Genomic DNA, 26,622 nt, shown 5'->3' with positions numbered 1-26,622 from the left:
TATGTATATGATACATGTAGATTTATAATGTCACAAACGTTTCCATTTCAAGTACCCATGGGCATCACTTTAAATTGCTGTAATACTCATTTGTGCCACATCTTATTAAATCTCATGCTGTTAGGCACTTGAAGTTTTGTAATTTTTCCTGTCAACAGCAACACACTGAATATTTTTGTTCATAAATCTTTTTAGTTGCTTATTCTTTAAGTGGCTTTCAAACTTTTTAGTCATTAGAACTGAGATGTTGTCTAGAAGTGATTTATTCATTCATGGCACAGCCCTTCTCAATGCTGGCTGTACCTTTAGGAAGAAAATGCCATCCAGGCCTCATCTCAGAGTTGGATTCAGTGTGTTAGAATGGGGACTATTCGTCAATGCTTAATTAAAAAAATAAAAAAGCTCCCAAGTTAGTGATAACATGCAGCCAGAGTTGCGGACCACTGATTAGGCCGGGTGGCAGGGGCTGGCAGTGTGGTATGTTCGGGATAAAAGTGTGGCATAGGAACAGCCCCTTTGTCCTCACAGAACAGGAGTATATGGTCTAACAGCAACTTACAGCTTGGTAGAAGTGTTTAAAGATTGGTTTCGACATGATTAGGTCTTTTCCCCCCAGCTTTATTGAGCCCCAGTACTGTGTAAGCTTAAGATGCACACTGGGACGATGTGATACATGTATATGTTGCAACGTGTTTACCACAGTGAAGTTGGTTAACATCCTTCACTTCACGTAATTCCCAGTTTGGTTAACATGGTGAGAATATTTAAGACGTAGTCTCACAGCAGCTTTCAGGTGTACCGTACAGGCTGTTACCTGTAGTCAGCGTGCTGTTCATCAGCATCCCGGAACTTGAACTCAAGAGTTTGTGCTCTTTGACCAGTATCTCTCCCATCTCCTCCCTACCCCAGCATTAGGTCTTACTCTTTTAAAAGATGTTGGAAGGCACAGCTGCTGATAAAGGATAAGTAGTGATTATTCTCTGAGAGCTGAGTCATGCTTAATAACAGATCACCTGGGGCATAACTGTAGGGAAAGCACCTGGGGGAAAAGAATCAGCCTAATACAGCAGAGAGATACTAAACTCGAGCTCTCAGATTGAGTGTTTTAATACTTTTAATCTACTTGCCTGATTTTCTTCTGTATAAATCTGTATGAAAAAACAACTCACGGGGCGCCTGGGTGGCTCAGTGGTTTGGGCTGCTGCCTTCGGCTCGGGTCATCATTTCAGGGTCCTGGGATCGAGCCCTGCATCGGGCTCCCTGCTCCTCAGGAAGCCTGCTTCTCTCTCTCTCTCTCTCTCTCTCTCTCTCTCTGCCTGCCTCTCTGCCTACTTGTGATCTCTGTCTGTCAAATAAATAAATAAAATCTTTAAAAAAAAAAAAAAAACCAACTCACTAAAGCACTGTCATCCTAGTAACTTTCTGTCCTCGTGATCCTAAAGTTTGAAAGTAGAGATAACCTGAACATATGTGCTTCTGGCCTTCGTTCATCCCCATGGAAAACTACTTCTTGACTATTATTGTTGACAGTATTATTTGGATGAAGATGCTGAGCAGGAGGGGTCATTTGAAAAAGAAACAATATCCCCCCATCCCCTGTCCGGGAGGTGATGGGAAGTCTGGTTGTCTGACATTTGATGGCCGTCCTTGCGTTTCCCGTTGCAGTGCAGCTCTGGACTGTGGGGAACTATCACTGGTATCTCAAGCAGAGTCTGCCCTTCAGCACCTGCGGGAAGAGCAAGCTCGTGTCTCTGATGTGGGACCCGGTGACCCCGTCCCGGCTGCACGTTCTGTGTCAGGGCTGGCGTTACCTCTGCTACGACTGGCACTGGACGACTGACCGGAGCTCGGGAGACAATTCTAGTGACATGGCAAATGTCGCTGTCATTGATGGAAGTAAGGAGCTGGGAAGTGTGTCCATGAGCCTGTGCCTGCAGATGTGGTGGTTTGACTAAAATTGGGGAATTTTGATGTGTGTGGTGCTTTGGTGGTTTGGTTTATTTTTACTTCGGGTTTTGTTTTGATTGAATAGGGATGCCCTTAGAGGGGGCATGTACTCTTCTGAGAACCATAGTCCTTCGTCACCCCTGCTGCTGCCCACCCCCATCTGTAGTCTTCACGAATTTACTTGTCTGCTCTTTGAAGACATTGAAAATTTGACCCCAGGTGTGGAGAAAGACAGCAGTGGTCCTGTGACATTGGGCGTGCTGGCCTTACCTTTGTGCCCTGACACAGGTTTACATTGACCCTTGCACCCCCCGATTTGGGTTGCTTTTTGACATAATACTTATTAACTATATAATCTGTACAGTATGTTCAAGTCACAGACAACTGTCTAGTGTGAGGATTTTGTTTGCTGAGGGGGAGGAAATTGGGGCAATTTCACCTGAAAAGACAGTTTACTTACTGCTGCTAACATAAAGAAAAACTTTGTTTCTAAGATTGTAATGTGCCTGGGTGTGCTAATTTTGTTCTGTGTAGTAGTCCTAATATAGATTTTATAATTCTGTGTTTTGTCCAGAGGGTTTAATCAGATATGTCTTATTACTAAAAACATACATAGGGAGTCGTTTAACGATTTTCAAGAGAATCGTACCCTTGGTTCAGTCTGGCTTGGTTTCTGGCCTCAGTTTCAAGCTGGAACCCTGGCCTTCTTCCCCTTTTTCATAAGAGTTGGACTCCAACTCCAGAGGAGTCCAACTGGACTGGAGGTGACAGTAGTCAGATACAGAGCCCTGATACATAATTTTCCCTGTATATTGTGTTTAAGCTTATTTATATTAAAAAAAAAAAGCAAAGATTTTTAGGAATTGCTGTATGTTTTCTACCCCCATTCTTAGTGGTACTGTGCTGTCACATGCTCCATTTTACAAATTAAACATCCATGTATCTAATCTCTCCTCTCATACACAGACAGGGTATTGGTGACAGTCTTCCGACAGAGTGTGGTTCCACCTCCCATGTGCACATACCAACTGCTGCTCCCACACCCTGTGAATCAGGTCGTGTTCTCTGCACACCCCCAGAAGAGTAACGACCTTGCAATCCTGGACGCCAGTAACCAGATTTCTGTTTATAAATGTGGTATGTTCAAAAATTGTTACTAAGACGTTCTGAGCCAAGTCCCTCTTGCACAAAATCAAATTACAGTGTGGTGTTGCCTTAGCTCCAGTGTTTCTAAAAACTTTGACGTTTGTAATTAATATCATGATTATGATAATATATATGGAGGTATATAATTGATTGATATATAATTGATATTGATATATAATTGACTTGTGGGATTTTTGGTGGGTGGGGGAGGCTAACCCCACTCTGGTTTATAAGAGCACTTCCTTTTGTTTGTTGAACTTAAAGAGTCAATGATTTAAGAATAACTTTCACCCTGGAAGTAGCATAGTATCTTATGTGTCTTTAACATGGTTTACGGTTCTCATTGCCTTTGCACATATTTCTAGTTGATCTCACAGCCTTCCTAGGAGCAGCATCAGAGCTGGTGTTTTTCTGTTACATAGAGGAGGGAAGAGAATGCCAGGGTGTTTGCACTTTGCTCGAACAAGAACGGACAAGGATCTCGGCTTACGTGTTGTAGCTTTTAATCCAGTTGTCCTTCCACCATCCCATTTCTGTCAGTTGCTAGTTGCTTTCCTGATGTCCAGGAGAAGTGGAAAGGTGTTTTTATTTTGAGTTCTATGATTATGTTGTAAATTATACTGGCACATGATACTGACAGCCTTGTTTTCAAATGGTCCTGAATTTTCAGTCTGAAAGGCAGACAGAGATTTAAGAAAGAGGTTGTGATGTGGTTGTTTCTGATCTCTCTATATCTAAAGTGGATTACCTTCTAGAACCTATTAAATGCAGAATTCAATACTTTTAGCATCAGGGAAAATGTGTGTAGTTTACTGTGATAGTAACTGTTCTTGTGTTTTAGGTGATAGTCCAAGTGTGGATTCTACAGTGAAGCTGGGAGCTGTGGGTGGAAATGGATTTAAAGTTTCTCTTAGAACACCTCATCTGGAAAAGAGATACAAGTACGTTGTTTGCAATTAATTTGGACCTCTGGGAGTAGCTGTTACTATTCCACGCCTGTTGCTGAGTGGAACAAGAAGTAGATACAATGCCTGGGTCCTGGTGTTTGAGTCCGCTGGGGAAGTCAGTTATCTATAGATTTGAATGCCACGTGCTGATGGGTGGCAATGGAGCCAAGATGGTAGCTGGCTTAGAACCCATTTTTTCCAGTAGCCCTTGGTTCTCTGTGTGGGAAAGGCGGAGATGAGGATGGTAACAAGCCGCATTGACTTATGTACATGAGGGGGTCTGCGTTGTTCACGTAAGGTTGACCGAATTCGGTCTTCCCACACTCCAGAACTTTGGGTTGCTGCATGTTGAGTTTCCCAGGTTGGAAATCAGACTGCATTTTCTCATTAAAACAGTATTATAAATGGTTAGGTATAAATGAGTACCTCCGGTGCACTGTAAGTATTGTAAAATGACCCTGAAGCTAATTGTTAATTATAATACAACTTCTGTGAGAATCCAAGACTTAATTCTACTTGATAAGCCTATGTTTGTAATCACTGTAAATAAATTACTTTATTTATAAATTAATAGGGACAATAAACTAACTGAATTTCATAAGTAATATGTTTCTTAAATATATGCAGTATGGGTAATGAATGTGTATAAATTTTCAACCTGTGATTTGGGGGCTGTCTGTATAATGCTTAGTCGTTTTCAAAGAACATTTATGTGGGTTATTTCATTCCACAGAACTGAACCCACTGGAGGACAGACTTAAGGCAAACTAGGAAGTGTAAGGCAATTTAGAATATAATTTGATTTTTAAAAAATTGAGAGGATAGTTCCTGGTCATTTAGGAGATTTCGTGAAGGACATGAATACTTATCTTGATCTTTGAAGAAAAGATGAGTTTAGGACTGGCAGAAATGCCCTGGGAGCACTGGCCATGATGGAGGGAACCAGAGATGGGAATGCCCCTATGTGGGGAGGAACGCAGTGGAGGGACTGAGACCAGGGAGAGCTGATTGAGTAGGAAGATCAGGGTAGTGACCCAGCTTCTTTAGTGCATGCTGAGGATTTGTCACTTAGGCTTTAAGGCTGGAGAAGTAGACATTAGGGGTTCCCCTGAGTTGGCAAAAATCTGCTGTCCCCTGAGATATTAACGCTACAGGAGGCAGGTATTAGAGGCCAGAGATCCGTTTCTGAAGCTAATTAGTCATTATGACATGAGATGCTTAAAAATAGCCCACTCTGCTGAGACCTACACATCTGCTGGAGCCTGGTTTGAATGCTGGTAAGTGGCGACAGTGGAAAACCTCTGGGGTTTGTTACGTAAGGCCTGGGGCAAGTGATTTTCTTGTGTAGTCAGTTTCTTGAGGTGTTCTCTTCAAACCTGAAGATCTCAGAACATAGGAAACGAAAATAAATAGAAAAACATTCTGGGGGCACCTGGGTGGCTCAGCAGGTTAAACCCTCTGCCTTCGGCTCAGGTCATGATCCCAGGGTCCTGGGATCGAGCCCCACATTGGGCTCTCTGCTCCGCGGGGAGCCTGCTTCTCTCCTCTCTCTCTGCCTGCTTCTCTGTCTACTTGTGATCTCTGTCTGTCAAATAAATTAAAAAAAAAAAAGAAAAACATTCTGGCATTACTGCAGGTTTTGTCCCTCTAAATAATTAGGAATTGACTCTGTACACGGTGGTTCATTCTTCGTTTAGGAAAATCATTTTAGGAAAATCTAAATCTAAAAATCGTTTAGGAAAATCTCAGTGATATTAGAGCTTTATTCATATTATCACTAAGTTCATTTAGATATTCTTCAATATTTAAAACAGAATTCAGTTTGAGAATGGTGAAGATCAAGAAGGAAACCCTCTGAAGCTCAGCCTTCTCACCTGGATTCAAGAAGACGTTTTCCTGGCTGTAAGCCATAGTCCGTCCGGCGTACAGTCTGTCATTCACCATCTGACTGTGGCCCCTTCCGAGATGGATGACGACCACGGACAACTCAGTATCAGGTATGGCGACACTTCCCTGCATTCCGTGTGCTCCTGCATTCCATGTGCTCCTGCATTCGGTGTAGTTATGCTTTTGTCTTTGCTGGGTGGAGGACTCTTTTGACTTCTAGCAAACAAGGTTGAGGGCAACTGCTTCCTTGTTAAACACACTTAGCAAGACGGTTAAGTGTAGTTTTGAGTCATGTCACAATACAAACCTGAAAATGCACCCAGGGGTGCTGGACCACAGGACAGATACCAGTAAATGGGTCGAAACATTTATAAGATGTGTTAAAATTTTTAATTCAGCATATACTACACTCCAGCAGGTAACTGTTAGCCCAAGAGAATTAGCTACTGTGGTTACCCTGGTTAGTTACTAAGATCAATGATAAGGTCTGTGTACATGCACTGCAGTGGGTATGGTGACTTCTGAATGCTGCTTCTGGCTTCTCTGTGTTCTCTCAGGCACTTGACTACATGTACTGCTAGAAAGTCATCTCTCTTTCTCTTTGCTAAAATTTATTGCTCCCTGGCCCTCGGTTTCACACTGCATGTTTGTCACAGGTTTCAGGTAACGAGTGAGGCTGTTTCATGTAACTCAAGCCTCATTGAGCGGTAGGTGGCACGGCCTGGACATCTCCAAGAATCCTTAGGCTTCCCCTGTCAAAACTTCGCTCTTGAAACAAGCTGATATTAATCTTCACACTCATTTGTAATTAAGGGTTTCCTAGTTAGATTTCAGTTTTCCATGAAAACCCTTGCTGCAAAATTTAGGAACGTTTCTTCATTGTGTACATAAAACATATTCTAGTGTATTCGTTAACTCCTGTTCTTTGACACATAGTACTTCCTGTTTTTACAAAGCTTTTTGTGAATATCCGGACGGGTACAGAAAATTTTTCTAGCTATATGCAACAACTCCGATAACCAGGAGCTTAATTTAAAAAAGCAGATTGCGAGCAGCCGGGGGCGGGCCTCAGTCATTGGGCGTCTGCCTTCGGTCCTGGGATCGAGCCCCACGTTGGGCTCCCTCCTCTGGGGGAAGCCTGCTTCTCCCTCTCCAATTCCCCATGCTTGTGTTTTCTCTCTCACTGTATCTCTTTCTGTCGAAAGAATAAAGTCTTGAAAAAATAAAAATTTTTTAAATTTAAAAAACAGAGCGGATGGGGTGGAAGGGATGGGTGACACAGGTGATGGGGATTAAGGAGTATACTTACTGTGATGAGCCCTGGCAGATGTCTGGAAGTGTTGAATCGCTCTGTTATACACCTGAAAGTAAGGCAACACTGTTACCTACACTAGAATTAAAATAAAAGCTTAATTAAAAAATAATAAAAGGTAGAGCAATTTATAATAGAAATACCTAAGTTGAACACATTTCTGCTTCTCCAAATTTGAAATTCTTTATCATCAGCTTGTAGAAAGAAAAACTAGATCATTTCATTTGCTGTAAAGGAAATGAGAAGTTACTTAAAATATATTTCTGCTGGGGTGCCTGGGTGGCTCAGTGGGTTGGGGCCTCTGCCTTCGGCTCAGGTCATGGTCTCAGGGTCCTGGGATCGAGCCCCGCATCAGTCTTCCTGCTTAGCAGGGAGTCTGTTTCCCCTCCCCCACTCTCTGCGACTGCCTCTCTGCTTGCTTGTGATCTCTGTCTGTCAGATAAATAAATAAAATCTTTAAAATATATATATATGTATGTATATATATATTTATATATATATTTCTGCTACTTTGACTTTTGTATCTCAAAAATAGTATTTTGTTCTTATAAAATATTAATATCTTTAGGGACTATAAAGTCCCTCGTTTGAGCTTATAGCTTTTAATGCCTTATATTTATTCTAGCTTAAGTTTTGTAAAAGAAACTCTTCAGTGCTTTTGCTGTGGTAACTCACTTCTTTCTCATGCTACCTCTTGGAATTGTGTATTATTAGCGTCCTTGTTTTATAGCTGAAACCACTGAGGCACAGAGCAGTTCAGTAACTGGCCTGATATCATGTAGGTAGAGCCTCGATCCAGTCCCAGCCGTTTGGCTCTGGAGTCTGTCCTCTTAACCTATTTTCAGATCATTTATCCTCACGAAATTTGAGACATTTTGAGTTTTTTTGTATATTGGCTAAAAATTCTTTGAATAAATGTTAAGATTGGCAACATTTGCTTTTATTGCTACTTCTTCCACGTCTATTAAACATGTCTGCTCTCTGTTCATTGACACAGGAAAAAATATGACAGGAACAGATTCTCCTCTTCTGATTAATGAAGACCCACCAGTTTCCATGAATGAATATGATAGCAATAAGAGATATTGAGTATGCTCGTTTTCCTATAGACTTACAGCTTTATTTACCGCAGTATACATTTTAAGGAGACAGAAATGATACCATGCATATCTAATGAAGGCAGTAGGTTGTCATAAGTTATATTAAGTTGCTGCTGGCATGGGAGTGATGACCTCACAGCAGAGACATCTAGCTTCTTGGCATTGTGGAAAACAGGTCTTGGCATTGTGTGACAGGTCATTACTTTGGCTTTCTGCTGGCCAAAGTAATGTGTATCTATCAATGTGTATATACGTGCATTTGTGTGTATGTATTATATCTATCTTGTATTGAAATAGGCAGTGCAGGCCAAAGGGAAATTGTTTATTTCTTTTCCTGTTTCTGCAAAATCGGTGGGATACTACTACTTTTGAGAAAAGTGGTCTGTTCACACTCTGATTCCTGCTTTTTTAAAAAAATTTTTTATTTTTTTGCTTTCATCAGTTCATCTGTGACAGTGGATGGAATCATCATCAGTCTGTGTTGCAATTCCAAGACCAAGTCAGTAGCATTGCAGCTGGCTGGTGGCCAGATACTTAAGTACTTTTGGGGTGAGTATCAGAATGTTAGGAAAGCGTGTTTATGATTTACTTAAATGTTTAATTCTTGAGAATGTGTACTTGTGAGTTTCTTATCAGGGCTACGTTGATGGTTAGGTCTTTTAACTGTCCTGGAAAACCCTAAGCTGTAGTGTAGAATTGGAGGTGTATTCTGTAATGGACGAGAGTGTTCTAATGAGTTTCCAAAATATATTTGGAAAGTGATCCAAATTGCATGTTAAGTGTTTCAGCAAGTATTGATGTAACAGTTTCATAGTGAGCATAGCCGCTTTGTGTAAACTTCATCTGCCAATCCTGCAGAGTCACCCTCTCTGGCTGTGGAGCCATGGAAGAACTCCGGTGGATTTCCTGTTCAGTTTCCTTATCCATGCACACAGACTGAATTGGCCATGATTGGAGGAGAGGCAAGTGAACACAGGGCAGAAAACGACCACTTAGAGCAGTGGTCCAGGGACTGCCGGCATTATAAAAGAATATGGGCTTTGGAGGTAGATCTGGGGCTCCTAAGGGAGCACTGTTGCCTCTAAGGGCAACAGTGGAAAATTTCTGAACCTCAGCTTATTCATCTATGAAATGGAATTAAGAGATTGTCTGACATGTATGTAGTGGCCAGTTGATTCCTTTCCTAAAAGGAATAACTTATAAGAGATAGGAGAATGTGATTGGCAGACTTTTAGCCCCCTTGTACAGATCATCAGAGTTAGTGTTATTTACCATTTGGGGACAGCAGAAATGTAATATCAAAAATAGTATTCAGGAGTTTGCCATTCATCAGATGTTGGAATGTCTATAATTGTGGTGGGTGGTAGGATACAGCAGTTGTAGAACAAAACAGCTGACTAATCCCTGCTCTTCTGGAATTTGTAATCTATCAGTGTAGATATGACGATGCCCTCTGATAGGAGAATGAAGGAAAGGAACAGGGTCTGGTAGAGGAGGGTTGAGGGGTTTGGTGGCTGCTGAGAAGATGGTAGCCATGAGGATGGGTGTCTTTTTTATTCAGTCTTGACATGGACTTAGGTATGAAACCACAGGGCAATAGAATTAAGGGATAGAAAAATTAGGTTTAACTAGTTTGGTTAGAGTTGTTTGTAATTTCGGTTTTATTTCTTTGCAGGAATGTGTCCTTGGTCTGAGTGATAGGTGTCGCTTTTTCATCAATGACACAGAGGTAACAAGGCTTGGTTTGATGTAGGATCCTTTTCAGTATTGACTCCAAGTAACAAAGCTAACTTTTCCCTTTGCCTTCTTGTAGGTTGCTTCAAATATCACATCATTTGCAGTGTATGGTGAATTCTTGTTGTTGACAACACATTCCCATACCTGCCAGTGTTTTTGCTTGAGAGATGCTTCAGTTAACGGTAAGTGTTCAGTGTGTATAGTAGAAAATAGTCCCTCTTCTATTATCTTTTGTGCTTTGAAATCTTGATGACTTTAAAGTTCATCACTTACTTTGGCTTTTTATCATAGAGTTCTAGACTGTGAGAAAACCTTTAGGGACACCTGGATGGCTCAGTTAAGTGTCAGCCTTCAGCTCAGGTCATGATCCCGGGGTCCTCCGATGGAGACACGCATCCAGTTCCCAGCTCAGGGGAGCCTGCTTTTCCCTCTCCTGCTCCCCCTGCTAGTGTTCTTTCTCTGTCACACAAGTGAATAAAATCTTCTAAAAAAAGAAAAAGAAAGAAAACCTTTAGAATTCATGTACTTAGTTCCTAATCTCAACACATAATCAGTTCAGTATTCTGCATGAGTCAGCAAAGAACTTCCAGAGAAGGAGGTCCTTCCTGAGGCATTCCTGAGGCATTGTGAAATTAAACAAAACTTTTTCAGGATTATATAACTAATGCAGTATTTTACCTGGGTTACCATGCAGATACAAACTGGCTCTAACAACTTTGTGATCTTCCTTTGCTCACTGTGACCACCCTCCATTATAGGTCTGAAAGACTCCATCTTGTGGTTTATAGGAAACTGTCCGTTTTACCTTTAATTCCATGTGTCCCCTCCCCACTCTGTGTGTGTGTGTGTGTGTGTGTGTGTGTGTGTGTGTGTTTCTTATTCTAGAAAACTCTACTTCCTGTCTTTGCTTCCAACTTGGAAACTGGGATTCTCTCATTGATGTGATCACAGTGAACTGATAGTACTAAGAACTAGAGAAACTGCATCCTCCTGCTTGCCTGAATCAGTGGAGACGCTACATGTGTGAATATGCATAAGGGCTCTGTGAGAGAGGGCAGGTTCCAGGATTGAGATTGTTTGTCAGAAAGGCTACAGGTCTCAAGGTTGAGTGGGAGAGCAAAGGGGTATGGTGGTTAATTGCTTTCTTCTATTTTGTTTTTGTGGGCTTGTTTTTTTTTGTTTGTTTGTTTGTTTTGAAGTTTTTAGTTTTGTTCTTTCTTTTTTAAAGATTCTCTTTATTTGAGAGAGAGAGAGATCACAAGCAAAGGGGAGGGGGAAGAAGGAGGAGGAGAAGCAGACTCCCCACTGAGCAGGTAACCTGTTCCAGAGGTCGATGCTAGGACCCTGGGATCCTGACCTGAGCTGAAAGCAGACCCTTAACCGACTGAACCACCAAGGCATTCCTGCTTTCTCCTATTTTGGACCATGTATTTCAAATTTCAAAGTTTCAAACGCAGTTAATGGACAGTGGCTTGTCATCACTGTGATTCTTACGGCTTAGCCAGTACTGTCTTTAGCATTACATGCAGGTCTGAGCAGCAGCCATCTGTCTAAAGGGGAGTCTCTGCGGAAGGTGGAGAGGGGTTCACGTATTGTCACTGTTGTGCCCCAGGACACAAAGCTTATATTACAGGTAAGCTGATTTTTCAGGCTGTGTTTCTGATCGTCATTAGGCTGTCAATATGAAACAATTCTTGCAGATTGTATTTTAGGTCCTCTTATCATTTGTAACAATTTATGTATTTATTTAAGAGATTTTATTTATTTATCTATTTATTTATTTGACAGATCACAAGTAGGCAGAGAGGCAGGGAGAGAGAGAGGAGGAAGCAGGCTCCCTGCTAAGCAGAAAGCCCGATGCGGGGCTCGATCCCAGAATGCTGGGATCATGACCTAAGCCGAAGGCAGAGGCTTTAACCCACTGAGCCACCCAGGTGCCCCTGTAACAATTTATTATAAGCCATTCCTTACTAGATTCTCCATTAGTTTTATACAAAGGAGTGCTTATACAGGCTGTGCCCAGCGAGGCTAGAAGGGAAGCTTCTCTGGAAGTCAAAATAAATACTGTGCATAACCAGATTCTGCTGAAAGTGTGCTCATGTGCTTACAGGATTGTGGTAGTTCCCTTCATTATGAAGAGTTGAGTTAGGTGAAGTTGTGTATCCTGGGTGTTTAAATTTTTTCTATTTAATTAAAAACATTATTGTTCTGATCTATTTAAGATGCCAAGGGGAAACTTAGAAGTTGTTCATCATCGAGCTCTGGTTTTATCTCAGATTCGGAAGTGGCTGGACAAGTAAGAACCATGTATATGACTAGTTTGCTTGTTGTTATGACTTATATGTGAAGATAGTAAGTATTCTATTGAAGTTTTTAAAACGTAGAAGCCTGGAAGACTTGTATTATGTATGTCTTCAGTCAGATTCTCAGAGGCTTTTTTTCCTCCTACACTTGATGTGTATGTTACATAATCTGATAAATATTCCTAGTAGAAAGAATCATGAAATGCATCATATAAGATACAGTTTCCTAGCCTGAGGGGATCCATATGGGTTTTAGATGTTCTGTGAATCTAGGGAAATTGCACCAGACTATGTCTGTGTGGATTTATTTGGGCAGAAGGCCTAAGGCTTTTGGCAGATGTACAGAGGAGCCTGTGACCCAAGAATGCCTGAGCCACTGTTGTGAAGGAAATGATCCATTTTCACTTTATTTGGGGGAAACTTTGTATGAGAATGATCTTTAACCTAAGTTCTGTGGTGGATCTTCTGTCGTGTGTATGTGGAGATATAGTGCTCAGACTGCCATGGTGCAAAAGTCCCGTCTGTTAAACGAAGGCAAGCAAATCTGGTAACTGATTTTTCGTTTTTGAGTTGGAAGTAGAAATCCAGTAGTAGTTGTTTGGCATTTGGACTATATTCTAATTACAACTGGTTTATATCATATTAACGGTGTTGGATCTAGGGAGTTTAGTTTTTGTAAAATGACCTTTCTGTCCATTCTCTCTGTCTCTTCAAAGACTTATGTTTAAAGAAGCATTTGAATGTATGAGGAAACTAAGAATTAATCTCAATCTGATTCATGACCACAACCCTAAGGTAACTTTCTAGGTCTGATATTAACTCTAGCTTACCTAAGACGATCCTGTGTGATTGGAACTAAAATTTTTTATCCTTTTTTTTTGTTGTTGGGTAGGTGTTTCTTGAAAATGTGGAAACCTTCATAAGACAGATTGACTCTGTAAATCATATTAATTTGTTTTTCACAGAATTGAAGTAAGTATTTTGAATAACTCATGAAACCTATCCATAATTTATCTAGTTTAGGAAATCAAACAGATAGCTAGAGGAGAAAAATTAACTTTGTGTTTGGTAATTTTTTTATCACTGTACCTCTCAGATGCTACCTGTAATAGATTCTTGCCCTTTTCCCTTCTTTTTTAAATCAGCCTATTTAAAACTAAGACTTGAAAATATGTCATTTAGAATTATAATTGACTGTTTTTTGGTGTACATATAAGACTGTTTGTCTTATGAAGTTGAAATCAGGGCCACCCGTGTGGCTCAGTCACTGAGCATTTGCCTTTGGCTCAGGTCATGATCCCAGGGTTCTGGGATCAAGCTCTGAATGAGGCTCCCCGCTCGGCAGGAGTCCTGCTTCTCCCTCTCCCACTCGCCGCTGCTTGTGTTCCCTCTCTTTCTGTGTGTCTCTCTGTCAAATAAATACATAAAATCTTTTTTTTTTTTTTTAAGATTTTATGTATTTATTTGACAGAGAGAGAAAGAGAGATCACAAGTAGGCAGAGAGGCAGGCAGAGAGAAAGGGGGAAGTAGGCTCCCTGCTTAGCAGAGAGCCCAATGCGGGGCTCTATCCCAAGACCCTGAGACCATGACCTGAGCAGAAGGTAGAGGCCACCCAGGCGCCCCAATAATTAAAATCTTAAAAAGAAAAAAATGAAATCAAATGGTATGTTTCTCTGAGATGACTTTTTTTCCAATTTAAAAAAAAAAACAACTTTTTTTTAAGATTTTTTAAAAATTTATTTATTTGACAAACAGAGATCACAAGTAGGCAGTGAGGCAGGCAGAGAGAGAGAGGGGAGGAAGCAGGCTCCCCACTGAACAGAGAGCCCGATGTGGGGCTTGATTCCAGGACCCTGAGATCATGACCTAAGCTGAAGGCAGAGGCTTAACCCACTGAGCCACCCAGGTGTCCCTTAAAAAATTTTTTTTAAACATAAAAGTTGTCCAGTTAGCATCCTGTACCACCATTTAGACTCTCTAGTTCATATTTTCCTGTATTTGCTTTGTCACAAGGTACCATCTATCCATCCATTATTCATCTTTTTTAATGCAAATTTTAAGTTAATTGTAGCCTTCAGTCTGTTTTATGTCTCAGTATTTCACTTCGTAGAACACTGACTAGAGTACATTCTCTGTGGGTCAGATTCATGTGTGGTAAAATGCATAAATCATAAATGCAGTGTTCAGTGAGTTCTGACCAGTGTGTACTTCCATGTAGATAGATGTCCATGAAGATAGAGAACATTTCCTTCACCTCAGAAAGTTCACCAAACCTCGTGTCAGTCCGTCCTGTCCCCACCCACTAGGCAACCACTGCTGGGAGTTTTTCACTGTAGATCAGTTTTGCCTGTTGAAGAACTTTTAAGTGGAAGCATATAGTATTTACTCTTACTCTGTGTAATTTAGGCTGCTCTCTCAGCATAGCACTTTGAGATTCACCCATGTTTTGACTGGTATCACTAGTTCCTTTATGTTTAGCTCTCAGTCCTGTGCCCTGGTGCAGATATGCTACAGTTTGTTTATTTGTTTCCTGGAGGGGGCCTCTTGTCTGTACACAGTTCGGGGCTAATGTGAATAAAACATCTATAACATCACTGTACGAGTCTTGTATAAAAATGTTTCTTTTTTCAGTTTGTTTCTTCATTTTCACCTTATGTGAATTTGATAAACTGTTCGACAAAAGTCATTTTTATTCCCTCCTTGACCTGCCTGGGTAGATGTCCGTCCTTTGGTAGCTGGGACACGTGTTCAGGTAGTGACCTCTTAAGAACTTGTTCTCAGGGAAGAAGATGTTACAAAGACCATGTATCCTCCGCCAGTTGCCAGCACTGTCCAGCTGTCCAAGGATCCCGATGGGAAAAAAGTAGACATTGTCTGTGACGCTCTGAGAGCAGCCATGGAGAGCATAAACCCCCACAAGTACGTGCCTCCCACTAGCCGGGATCTGCTGAGTCATGAGATGTACTGATGTCCTGACTCCGCCGTTCATCCTCATTCTGGGGTTCTTCACTTCCCACCTCAGGTACTGCCTGTCCATACTCACCTCTCATGTAAAGAAAACAACCCCAGAGCTGGAGATTGTGCTACAGAAGGTCCACGAGCTTCAAGGTAAGAGTCCCATTCACAGGGTGGCACCAGGCTTCCCGGCTTCTGGGGAGCTCACGGACCATGGTCAGCACCGCATCACACATTTAGTACGGGGCTTGTGGGTTGCCATTTGAAGACCTGTGTCTGTTTTTCACAGCACCTGCCTATAAAACTGTACAGAAGGAGAAGTCCTGTAATATCCAATTCTGTCAAGAAAATCAGTTACTTTGTCTTTTTGGTTATGTTGTTAGAAATGTGGGCTTTTTTCCCCAAATGGCTTTGTTGTGTTTTGTTTTCCTGTATGCTGACAGCCAGCGCTCCACCTGTTCCCGACGCCGTGAGTGCCGAGGAAGCCCTGAAGTATTTGCTGCTTCTGGTAGACGTCAATGACTTATATGATCATTCTCTTGGGACCTACAACTTTGATTTGGTCCTCATGGTAGCTGAGAAGTCACAGAAGGTAGGTGCAGTTACTGCGTTAGCCACCTTTCAGTTCTCAGTTCTGCGGTCGTGGCAGAAAGCAGCCCTGCCTCTGGCGGCGCAGGATCTTGCTGACGCGAACACAGCGAGTACAGGCCTGGGGGCGGAGCTGGGGGCTCCCAGGGCACCTGCTTCCAAGCCCCATTCTCTGTCACAGTTCAGGGTTGATCAAAGTGTTTCGAATGCCAGGTGGAACGAGTGAAATAAAGTTACTTGGTTATTTTTAAGATTATGGACATATGTGTGAACGAACTTGCCTCTTGTAAAAGAAACACTGCAGATGATTTGTGTTCCCATCCGGTTCTTGTTATGTGGCTGGAAAGCGGGAACACAGAGGATAGGAAGGTTTGGGGCCTCTTGTCCCACTGTAGCATGCTGCATTAAGAGAGTTTGAGTGCCCCTAGTCTGGTCTGGGTCTTCAGCTTCTGCTTCATCCTGTCATCCCTCTCCTTGATCTTGCCAGAGTGATCTTTCCAAAAGCCAAATGGTGATCCTTCATTCTTTTCCTTCAAATCCTTCATGGGCTCTCCATTGGCCCTAGGATAAAGTTCAGAAGCCATCATATTGCTTAACCCTCTCCCCCAGGATCTGGTCTCTGTGTATCCATCTGTGCTCTTCTCTTGATGTTCCTTTTTCTCAGCCTGTAGAGGGGAGGCAGTGCTTTTGCCGCCCCTGCCACCGCACACCACACACCGCAGCAGGTAGCATTACTTCCGCTTCCCTTCACCACTCTTTCCCTCTCCATTCACCAGGCTAATTCTCCTTGTCTCCGTTCTTGCCTCCCTGCCTCCTTGCCATGCAGGGACTGAAGGAGGTGGGCCACATTTGTGCTTCCACTGCACCAGCGCCCATCCCTGTGTATCATTCTAGCTCCGCTAGGTGGTGGGTCTCCTGAGAGTAAGCAAGCTTGGTTATTAGCGAATTCTTACTAAATGTATATTGTTTGGACACTTTGGCCTGTAGTTCTCTATATTAAATGCCTGAGTACTTTATTATTTTTTCTTTTGGGTTTTCTTTTTTTTTCCTAGATTGTTCTTAAGTACTTATCCTGTTTGTCCAGTGAAATTGCATTAAGAACAGGGAGCATCTGTTCTTTAGAAAGAAAACGGTTTCTGGAGCATGGCACAGAACTGCGGACAATCAGTGCTGATAAAATCTTGGTTGGTAGGGCCTTAGAGTTTTATCTTTTTTTTTTTTTAAGATTTTTTTTTTTTTTTAATTTATTTGACAGAGAGATCACAAGTAGGCCGAGAGGCAGGCAGAGAGAGGGGGGAATCAGGCTCCCTGCTGAGCAGAGAGCCCGATGCAGGGGTTTGATCCCAGGACCCTGAGATCATGACCTGAGCTGAAGGCAGAGGCTTTAACTACCACTCAGCCACTCAGGCGCCCCCTTAGAGTTTTATCTTCAACTCACTACAATTTTACCTTTGTTTTAAAACTTGCTGGAGGGAGGGACACCTGGGTGGCTCAGCGTTTAATTATCTGACTCTTTTTTTTTTTTTTTTGGTAATTATCCGACTCTTGATTCCAGCTCAGGATATGATCTCAGGGTCCTGGGATTGAGCTCTGGGTCAGGATCCGCCCTCAGCACAGAGTCTGCTTGGGTTTCTCTCTCTCCCTCTCGCCTTGCCCCCTGCACATACATGTGCTCACGCACACGTGTGTTCTCTCTCTCTCTCAAGAATTAGTAAAATCTTTTGGAAAAGACTTGCAGAGGAAGGACATGCAATGTCATGCAAACAGCTTCAAGCACAGTGTCTTGCACTTCTGGAGAAACTTGGGTACATTTGTTGAGTATCTTCTAGAATGACCTTGTCTTCCTTGTTAGCCTCTGAAATAAGTGGTTTCGTGAGATTGCACAGATCGTCATCATCATTCTCAATGAAAACAACACCTAGACGTTAAAGCATTTTTGCCAAAACTTGTTAAATGTTGTTTCATTTTGTATATTTATACAATATGTAATTAATACACTAATATGGTATGTATATAAAAAATTATGTATCTTTGGGTTTATTGATTGTTATAACTTATTTGCATTGTTATAAGTACATGTATTCATAAGCAAGAAAGATCTCCTATTGGTGTTTTTTGTTTTTTGTTATTTGTTTTAGGATCCCAAAGAATATCTTCCATTTCTTAATACACTTAAGAAAATGGAAACTAATTATCAGCGGTTCACCATCGATAAATACCTGAAACGCTATGAAAAAGCCATTGGCCACCTCAGTAAATGTGGTAAGTGTGAGAATTAGTATGTTTATTTCTGCATTCATCTTTGGAACTAGGCAGGGTATAAATTAAAGTGTTAGTTTAGACATAGACTGATTTCAGTTTCCACTCCTAAAAATTTTAGCAGATATGTGCACTTTCTTTTATCAGATGATCTGAAAAGCTAAAGACAAAGCAAGTGGCTTTTAATGAACTGGAGGAGCTCCCCAACTAAAACAAAATAGAGCAGATCCTTTTTGGGTTAAGGATGATCACCTCCTAAGTTCATTTCAGTATCTCAGAATGAAAATTGTGTGATAATGTGCTTCTTGCCTTATTTGCCAACACTCGAGGGAAACGTAGCTTGTCTGGAGTGAGTGGCCATGTGCACTGGCTGTTCCCAGAAGGACGCAGGTGTACATCACAGCGACAGAATAGGATGAGCATAGTGCCTGTTTTTCCGCCTCACCCCATCCTTGTCCCATGCCGGAGTTTCTGACTTCAGCAGGTGTGGTTCTCTCCAAGAGCTAAGATGGGGATAAGAAATTGCCTGGGTATTATTCAGCTGCTTTGGAGAATCTGCTTGAGCTGGGATGGGCTGGGACTCCAGTGTCTGAATGGTTGATGAGCTCCCCGACTGATTATGGTGAAGGAGGTTGAGCAAATGGAAGGTTGGACAGTCATTTATCAGCGATGGTGTATAAAGCATCCTTTTACATGGAACTCTGATCTCAGCCTGTGCTTCTCATACCTCTTGTCTGCTGGGGTGCTTTGCTAAAATTACAATTCCTGGATTCTGACACTCTGACTCTGTGGGTCTTAAAAAAGTCCCTTGTTGATTTCATGTAGGGAACACTGGTAAAAATGAAATCCATTACACTTCCAAAGTCTTAAACTTGTGTATGTATGAATCTTATTCCTCAGGATCCGAGTACTTCCCAGAATGCTTAAACTTAATAAAAGATAAAAACTTGTATAAGGAAGCTCTGAAGTTCTATCCGTCAGACTCTCAACAGTACAAGGTGAGTGGTGCCAAAATGAGGCTCTTCTGACTTTGTGCTGGTTAGGGGTAAGGACCCTGAGTCCGTAATGCCGTTCTTGACCTCACGGTTTATCGTCAGATGAAGTCACCTCGTCCTGAGCTCTTATCTGGGAGAATGGCCCTGACCTGCTCCTGTTCTGAAGGAAGTGTCCAGGCTGGAAAGCTAGGCGTTGTCCGCCATTCCTCATTATGAATACCGTGGCAGCTTCTGCCTGGGGTTCCCTGCTTCCCTCCCACCCCTTGCTCTAGCCCAGCCTTGCTGTCAAGTGACTGATCGTCCTGAAGTGTGTAGATCTTTCTCTTGTCGTTTAGGAGAAAGGGATCCAGTTTGGTTATTTGTTTAAACAGACATCTGTGTAGTTTTTTTAATATGCCAGGTATTTGCTTAGTATATTCTGTGATTCTTATGACAACCTGATCAGGTAAACAGATGAGGAAACAGCTTGCCTTGGGAGCTCATGTGTGAAGCCTGGGATGTGGAGCCGAGGCTCTCTGGCCCCGGAGCCTGTGCCGTAACCACGACTCATCACTGCCACCCTCCCCGCCCTCCGCAGTTCTCCGTGTCTGTGTTCTGGCTCCTGCCTGCTTCCTTAGCACCAGCTGCCTCTAATAGGCTTCTCCTTGCCCCTTGCTTTAGCCCCACTTGTCTTTGAACTCTCGGGTGTCCTCTGCCAGAAAACTTCCTGGGCAAGATGCCTCACTGAGCTCCCAGATCACCTTCTCAGCTCAGAGGCGGCACGTAACCAACTGCTGCTGCACTCAGTTGTTTTCCCCACAGGCCCTGGGCTGCTTAAAGGCAGGGGCTTTGTCTTGTATTCCTCTCTGTGGCCCTGCCTGACCTTGAGCCTGGGGACAGAGAATTTAGACAGTGGCGGCCTCTTTGCTCTCATTTTCTCTGTCTCTTCCTCCCTCCCGCGCACTCCCTTCTCCACTCACACCAGCCTTCTTGTTGTTCTGTCGTGTGTTCTGTACACATTTCTGCCAGGTGGCCATGGTGCTTTCTGCAGCTCTCGGCCTGGATTACCCTCCTGTGCCCCTTCACATGGCTCTTCTCCTCACAGCCCTCGGAAGTAGCACTCCCGTCGCTCCCTGTCCCTTTATCACTATGCCCCAGGTCATGTTGTGTTTATAAGTGTTGCCACAAGAGCAGGAACTTGGTGGTGGTTCTTGTTACTGTTTGGGTTTTAACTGTTTGTTTTTATTTTTTGCGTTGCTCTGTGATTCCCAGTGCCCTGAATAGTACTCAGTAATTATTTGTTGTGTGAGTACAGGGCACATCCTCAGTAAGGTTTTGAATGGAAGGCTGATGGAATTCACTGATTAACCACAGGGTATTTCTAAGTAATTCGAGAGACTTTTAAATGTAGTGACTGAGACAGCCTACACTGGAGGCTAAGAAGTGACTGTTGCCTTTCCTCACCAAGCCTCCCTTCTCTTCTCGCTACAGGATATCAGCATTGCTTACGGGCAACACCTGACACAGGAGCGCCTCTATGAGCCGGCAGGGCTTGTGTTTGCCCGCTGCGGTGCTCATGAGAAAGCTCTCGATGCCTTTCTGGCGAGTGGCAGCTGGCAACAAGCTCTCTGCATGGCAGCCCAGCTTAACTTGACCAAAGACCAGCTGGCTGGCCTCGGCAGAACTCTGGCAGGTAAACGTGGTTTTTTAGGTTCTGTCAAAGGAGAGCTCTCCCTAAAGTGTTTTTGTTTTTTCCTTTCTTTGGCAATTTTGCAAGTAAATTTAGGATAGCATACCTTGAGATAGTCTCATATTAACTAATAAAAATTAGCTGGATAATTTAGAGTCGTTTAAAGTAAAGGTTACACTGCTACAGTGAGAGTCCCCAAATACAGTGGCATGGTAATGAAAGCTTCTGTCTTTCACATAAGGACTGAGAAGTCCTTCTGTTATGTGGCTCTGTCATCTCAAGCAGATGGTTGTAGCTGGATTTTCTCCATACCCATATTCCAGGCCTTAGGAAGGGGAAGAAGCTAGAGGCTTAGGAGAACACTTGAAGTTAGAAATGACCTTGAAGTTACACTGTTACTTGTCTTCCATCTCATTTGGCCAAACTTACATCATAGTACAGAGTCGCTGTGCGGCCATGTGCCCTGTGAGAAGGTAAACATGAGTTTTGGGATGGGGCCATTCAGGTATAGACAGTAGATAGTTGGGAATCGTAATAGCATTTATGAGAAACGAGGTGAAAGAAAAGGCCAGAGGTATAAGCGTTCTGAAAGCAAAGGCAGTTTACCTGTGTTGTGTTAGGTCGAGGGATTGTCTGAACCAGAGGTGGGCCTGTGTCAGAGTCTGATTCCTTAAGAGGGAGGAGAGCTAAAGGACTGCTTGGGAGAAGAGGTGAATAGGTGCCCTGCCTTCTCAGGTATGCTTGGTATATTCTCCCCTTGCTCTTTAAGAGTTTTAAAAATATTGTTATGGTTTCCCCAAAAATGCAGTCCTGAAAAAAATTCCCAGTTAAACCCTGTGAGATGTATGTACGTGTCCTCCTTAGCCCTTTGCATTCTTCCTTTTTATATGGGTCATAAAAATGTGTGAGGTTATCACTTTTCTTTGTCTGGTATTTTCTGGTTATTAGGTCTGTATGCTCTTCTGTAAGCCCTCTTCATTTCCATGGTGAACTCTTCAGTTTCTGAGAATTCCCTGTGTTAGGCCTTTTAGGTATTTATTCTGGCTCCATTGTTACTTCTGCTTTAGCAACTTATGTTCTGGTAGGTTATATCTTCCAGCTCTGTTCTTAGGGCCTATTATCTTGTCATACACTCTCTATCTCTCTTAGCTTGCTGTTTGTCATGCCGTATGGTGCACACCCAGTTCTCCCCGGTGCTTAGCAAAAGTGGTAGGAAAGGTGGTGGTCAGAGATTGTTGAGAAATGGTATAAGGCAGAGTCACTTCATGTGCACTTTAACTTGGGCAGTTTATATAGGAAAAGAAAGGTAGCTGTTGAGATTGTGGAGGTGATACTACCTGTTTTTGTCAGGGAGACAATGCGCTGGAGATTGCGTAAGATGGGAGACAGGAGTCTGCTGGCTGTCGTCAGCTTCAGGTTCCGTGTTTCTCGAAGCAGGATTATTTCAGCTTGCTGAGTGATTCCAGGATCTAAAGATGCTGCATGACCCCTAAGCCAAGTACCTTCATCTTAGTGCTCAACCGGAGAACAGCAGCCTCTTCCATTTTGAGGAAGAAATGGATGAGCTGGAGATGCTAGGTCCTGTGTGTGCCTTTATAAGCCTGTTCTCTTGGCAAATTTTGACCGTACATGGTTTTCACATTCCGTGCTAAATTTAGATTGTAACTGCCATTTAAGAGAACTCCGTAGTATTCCTGTTTCCTGATAGAAATTCACAAAGTATATAGTTTGATGCGTAATGAAGATATATTAATGAAACATTTCAGCAAAGGAATCTGTTGAGCATTGTTATGCCCACTGTTTCACAAACTTACATGGACCCAAGAATGGTTTTTTGGTTTTGCCTTTTATTATCCTACAGAACAGTCTTAGGGAACACTTTGGAAAATGCTGTTTTAAAGCCATTCTGCTTGAACGTACACAAGAGCTCAATCTCCAGTTTGTAGGGGTCTGTTTTTATTTAAAAAGTACCTCCAGGGGTGTCTGGGTGGTATAGTCACTTGGGGACCCGACTCTTGGTTTGGGCTCAGGTTGTGGTGTCAGGGTCGTGAGATGGAGCCCCGTGTCAGGCTCTGTGCTTGGCCTGGAGTTAGTTTGAGATTCTCTCTCTCCCCTTCTGCTTCTCCCACTTGTGTGGCCACATGGGTGCTCGCTTTCTTTTTCTCTCTCTCTCTCTCTCTCAAATAAACAAATAAATCTTAAAAAAACAAAACAAAACAAAACCCCCAAAGCCATTTCAGCTTGAGTGTTTTGGTAATCCTGTTGTTAGCAAGCCAGCTATGGTCAAATGTTTATTATCTTTGCAGGAAAGCTGGTTGAGCAGAGGAAGCACAGTGACGCAGCCACAGTCTTGGAACAGTATGCCCAGGTAACCTCATTTCCTCCCTCAGCCACCCAGTCAACAAACAAGGTCTTCCCAGTTGTACGTAACTGATCATGAAAATTAAGAAGAACTTGGGGTAATTCGGAAGTCCTGAGACAGTATTAGCTCTGCAGATCTTCTCTCTTGCTGACCTGACTTACACATCTAAATTTAACTTATTTCTAAATAATTAGTTCTGTAAACAATAAGTTCTGTAAGGTAGAATACCAAAGAACTCTACCACAATAGGCACTAGTGGTTTGACCTTGGTAGAAAGTACTAAATTAAATCTCAAGGGAGTTGTGCTTTTTGTATTAACTTGTGAGGTAGAAACAGTGAGAAAGGACCATTCTTAAAGGGATTAGATTTCAGATTTTTTTTGGCTTTTAGAATCATTCTCCCTGTTAGAAGGGCCTTTTACTCAGGCAGCTTGATACATTCCAATTTTCCAGCAGATTATAAAGACGAGTACCTTTACCAGCTCTGGACAGAATTGTAGAGTTTATTATGAAAATAAAGCTATGCACTGAAATGGGGCTTCTGGGTAACTCAGTCGGTTGGGTGTCCGACTCGATTTCAGCTCAGGTCATTGGCTCAGGGTTGTGCGATTGAGCCCTGCGTCGGCTCCATGCTCAGTGGGGAGTCTGCTTGAGATTTTCTCTCTCCCTCTACCCCTTCCCCACTTGTTCTCCCTTTAAAATAAATAAATCATCAAAAAAACAACAACAACAAAAACTATGCATCGACACCTGCCACAGACTAATAGGATATAAATACACAGTTGACACCAGGGATTACTGCCTTCTAGAGTTTTAGCCTTTGATTAGAGAGTGTTTTTCACAGTTGTTACTAGGAGGCACATTTGTATAACATAACTGTGCTTTTAAAATACTTGAATGTCTTCGATGTAACCAGGGTGAGTGAAAGAAGATCACTAAAATTACAAGCAAGAAATTACACTGGGTGATTGAACCAAAAACATCAGTGAATAAAATAATGCACAGTAACAAGGCTAGGGTAGAACGATACATCATCTAAGATGGTTAATTAAATGGAGAAGAGGCCACCATCCTTTTTTTCTATACAAATGAAGATTAATTCATATATATATTTAATTTATATGTTCATAATTTGTATATTTTTAATTGGGTATACTTTACTTATAATACAATTAACAATTTTAAATGAACAGTTGGATGAGTTTTGACAAATGCTGCTACAACCATGCTCATAGAACATTTGTAACACCCCAAAATGTTCCCCACATCCCCTTTGCAATGAGTCTTCTCCTTCTACTCTCAGCTCTTACCAACCACTGACGTCCTTTTTGTCACTACAGTTTTGCTTTTTCTAGGATTTTTTATAAATGGAACCATCTGGTATGTGGTTTCTGAGTCTGGCTTCTTTTGCTCACATAATGCTTTTGTTTTCTAACATTTCTTTTTGATTCTTTCTTAGAGTTTCCATCTCTTTGCTTGCATTACCCATCTGTTCTAGCATGTTGTCTGCTGTTTCCATTAGAGCTTTGAGCATATTAATCATACCTCTTTTTTTTTCTTTTTCTAATTGAAACATAATTCACATATGGTAGGATATTAGTTTCAGGTGTAATCATACTTATTTTAAATTCTTGAGCTTGTAATTTCAGTATTCCTGCACGTGTTAGTCTTATTCTGGTGCTTGTTCTAGCTTTTCAAAGGGTTTTTGTTCTTTGTGTAATTTTTTGTTGGAAGCCTGCCACGATGTAGTAAGTGTAAGGAAATTCGATAAAGAAGCTTTAGTGATGTGGTGATACGGTATGGCAAAGGAGAAGAGTTTTACAGTAATTCTGACTAGTATTTGACTAGTATTTTTTTTTCCACATCCCAATTTTTTTGTTGCTAGTAAATAGAAATGAATTTTGTTTTGTTTTTATTTTTATTTTATTTTTTTAAAAATATTTTATTTATTTATTTGACAGAGAGAGATCACAGGTAGGTAGAGAGACTGGCAGAGAGAGAGAGAGAGAGAGAGAGAGAGGGGGAAGCAGGCTCCCTGCTGAGCAGAGAGCCCGACGTGGGACTCGATCCCAGGACCCTGAGATCATGACCTGAGCCGAAGGCAGCGGCTTAACCCACTGAGCCACCCAGGCGCCCCTTGTTTTGTTTTTAAATTGGCCTTATATCCTACAATCTTGCTGAACTTACTTAGTAGTTCTAGGATTGTTGGAGGTAAATTCTCTAGGATTTTCTATATTAATGAGCATGGTTTCTTTGACTAAAGACTGTTTTATATCTTTTCAATTGGTATGCCTTCATATTTTTTTCTAGCCTTACTGTATTAGCTCGGACTTCCAGTATTGTGTTGAATAGAAGTGGTAAGGGTTGGTGGACATCCTTGCCTTTTTCCTGGTATTAGGGTGGAAATTCAGTCTTTCATCATTAAAAATGTGATGTTTGCTTTTTTATTTTTATTTTATTTTTATTTTTTAAGATTTTACATATTTATTTGAGAGAGACAGAGAGAGAGCAAGGATCTGAGCAGGGAGGAGAGAGAGAGAACAGGCTCCCTGCTCAGTGGGGCTCGATCCCAGGACCCTGGGACCATGACCTGAGCTGAAGGCAGATTCTTAACCAACTGAGCCACCCAGATACCCCATGCTATTGTTTTTTTAATAGATGTGAGAACTTGGTAGTGCTATTGGGGTTGGCAAACTAGTCTAGGAATCTAGCTAGCCACCTGTTTTTATACAGTTTTATTGAAACATGGCCACACTTACTTGTTTACATATTTTCTGTGGCTGTTTTTATATCTATAACCTCAGAGTTGAGGAGCTGTGACAAAGATGGTCTGACTACAAAGCCTAAAATATTTGCTATCTAGCCTGTTACTGAAAAGAAGTTACCAATCCTTGCGCTCTTATGTTGAGGAAATTCCCTTCTAGGTGCCCAGATTTTTTATCAAGAAGAGATATTGAATTTTGTCAAATGCATTTTTCAAACTAATGTATTTCATTTTAGACCAGTGCTAGGATGAAATGCATTGATTTCTGAATATTAAACCAATCTTGCAGTCCTTAGGTTAAACCTATCTTGGTCATAATGTATTATCCTTTTTCATAATTGATGGGTTTGCTAAAATTTTCTAAAGGATTTTTGTATTTGTCCATGAGTGGTACTGGTTTATAGCTTACTGACTATATCCAGAAAATGTCGAGAAATTTTATAACTTAACAACAAGACAAAACAACCCATTTTTAAAATGGTCAAAAGAATTAAATAGCTATTTCTCTAAAGAAAACATACAAATAACCAATAGCACATGAAAAGTTGTTTAGCTTCATTGTTCATTAAGGAAATGCAAATCAAAACTACAGTACCCAGTAGAATAGTTTTATTTATTTAGTTATTTATTTATGGGTTTGATTTATTTGACA

General features: G+C 41.7%; 1 protein-coding gene across 3 annotated transcripts in view; it reads left to right on the top strand.

Moving 5' to 3' along the window:
- ELP1 (elongator acetyltransferase complex subunit 1) overlaps positions 1–26,622 on the top strand; it is a 59,875-nt gene that overhangs the window by 16,701 nt on the left and 16,552 nt on the right. For all 3 annotated transcript variants that reach the window (XM_004747763.3, XM_045081665.1, XM_045081664.1), the window contains exons 11-29: positions 1,666–1,896; positions 2,914–3,084; positions 3,935–4,034; positions 5,855–6,037; positions 8,782–8,888; positions 9,198–9,301; positions 10,015–10,068; positions 10,153–10,258; positions 11,594–11,709; positions 12,299–12,372; positions 13,096–13,174; positions 13,272–13,351; positions 15,161–15,298; positions 15,402–15,487; positions 15,778–15,926; positions 18,061–18,184; positions 19,082–19,179; positions 20,647–20,848; positions 23,152–23,213. In XM_004747763.3, the coding sequence (XP_004747820.1) occupies positions 1,666–1,896; positions 2,914–3,084; positions 3,935–4,034; positions 5,855–6,037; positions 8,782–8,888; positions 9,198–9,301; positions 10,015–10,068; positions 10,153–10,258; positions 11,594–11,709; positions 12,299–12,372; positions 13,096–13,174; positions 13,272–13,351; positions 15,161–15,298; positions 15,402–15,487; positions 15,778–15,926; positions 18,061–18,184; positions 19,082–19,179; positions 20,647–20,848; positions 23,152–23,213 (2,264 nt within the window). The remainder of the gene's footprint in view (positions 1–1,665; positions 1,897–2,913; positions 3,085–3,934; positions 4,035–5,854; positions 6,038–8,781; positions 8,889–9,197; positions 9,302–10,014; positions 10,069–10,152; positions 10,259–11,593; positions 11,710–12,298; positions 12,373–13,095; positions 13,175–13,271; positions 13,352–15,160; positions 15,299–15,401; positions 15,488–15,777; positions 15,927–18,060; positions 18,185–19,081; positions 19,180–20,646; positions 20,849–23,151; positions 23,214–26,622) is intronic.

Source organism: Mustela putorius, unplaced genomic scaffold, assembly GCF_011764305.1.
Source record: "Mustela putorius furo isolate JIRA1106 unplaced genomic scaffold, ASM1176430v1.1 tig00000580_pilon_pilon_pilon, whole genome shotgun sequence".
Lineage (NCBI taxonomy): Eukaryota > Metazoa > Chordata > Mammalia > Carnivora > Mustelidae > Mustela > Mustela putorius.
Note: the sequence above shows the minus strand (reverse complement) of the source record. Positions and strands in the feature narration are given on the sequence as shown.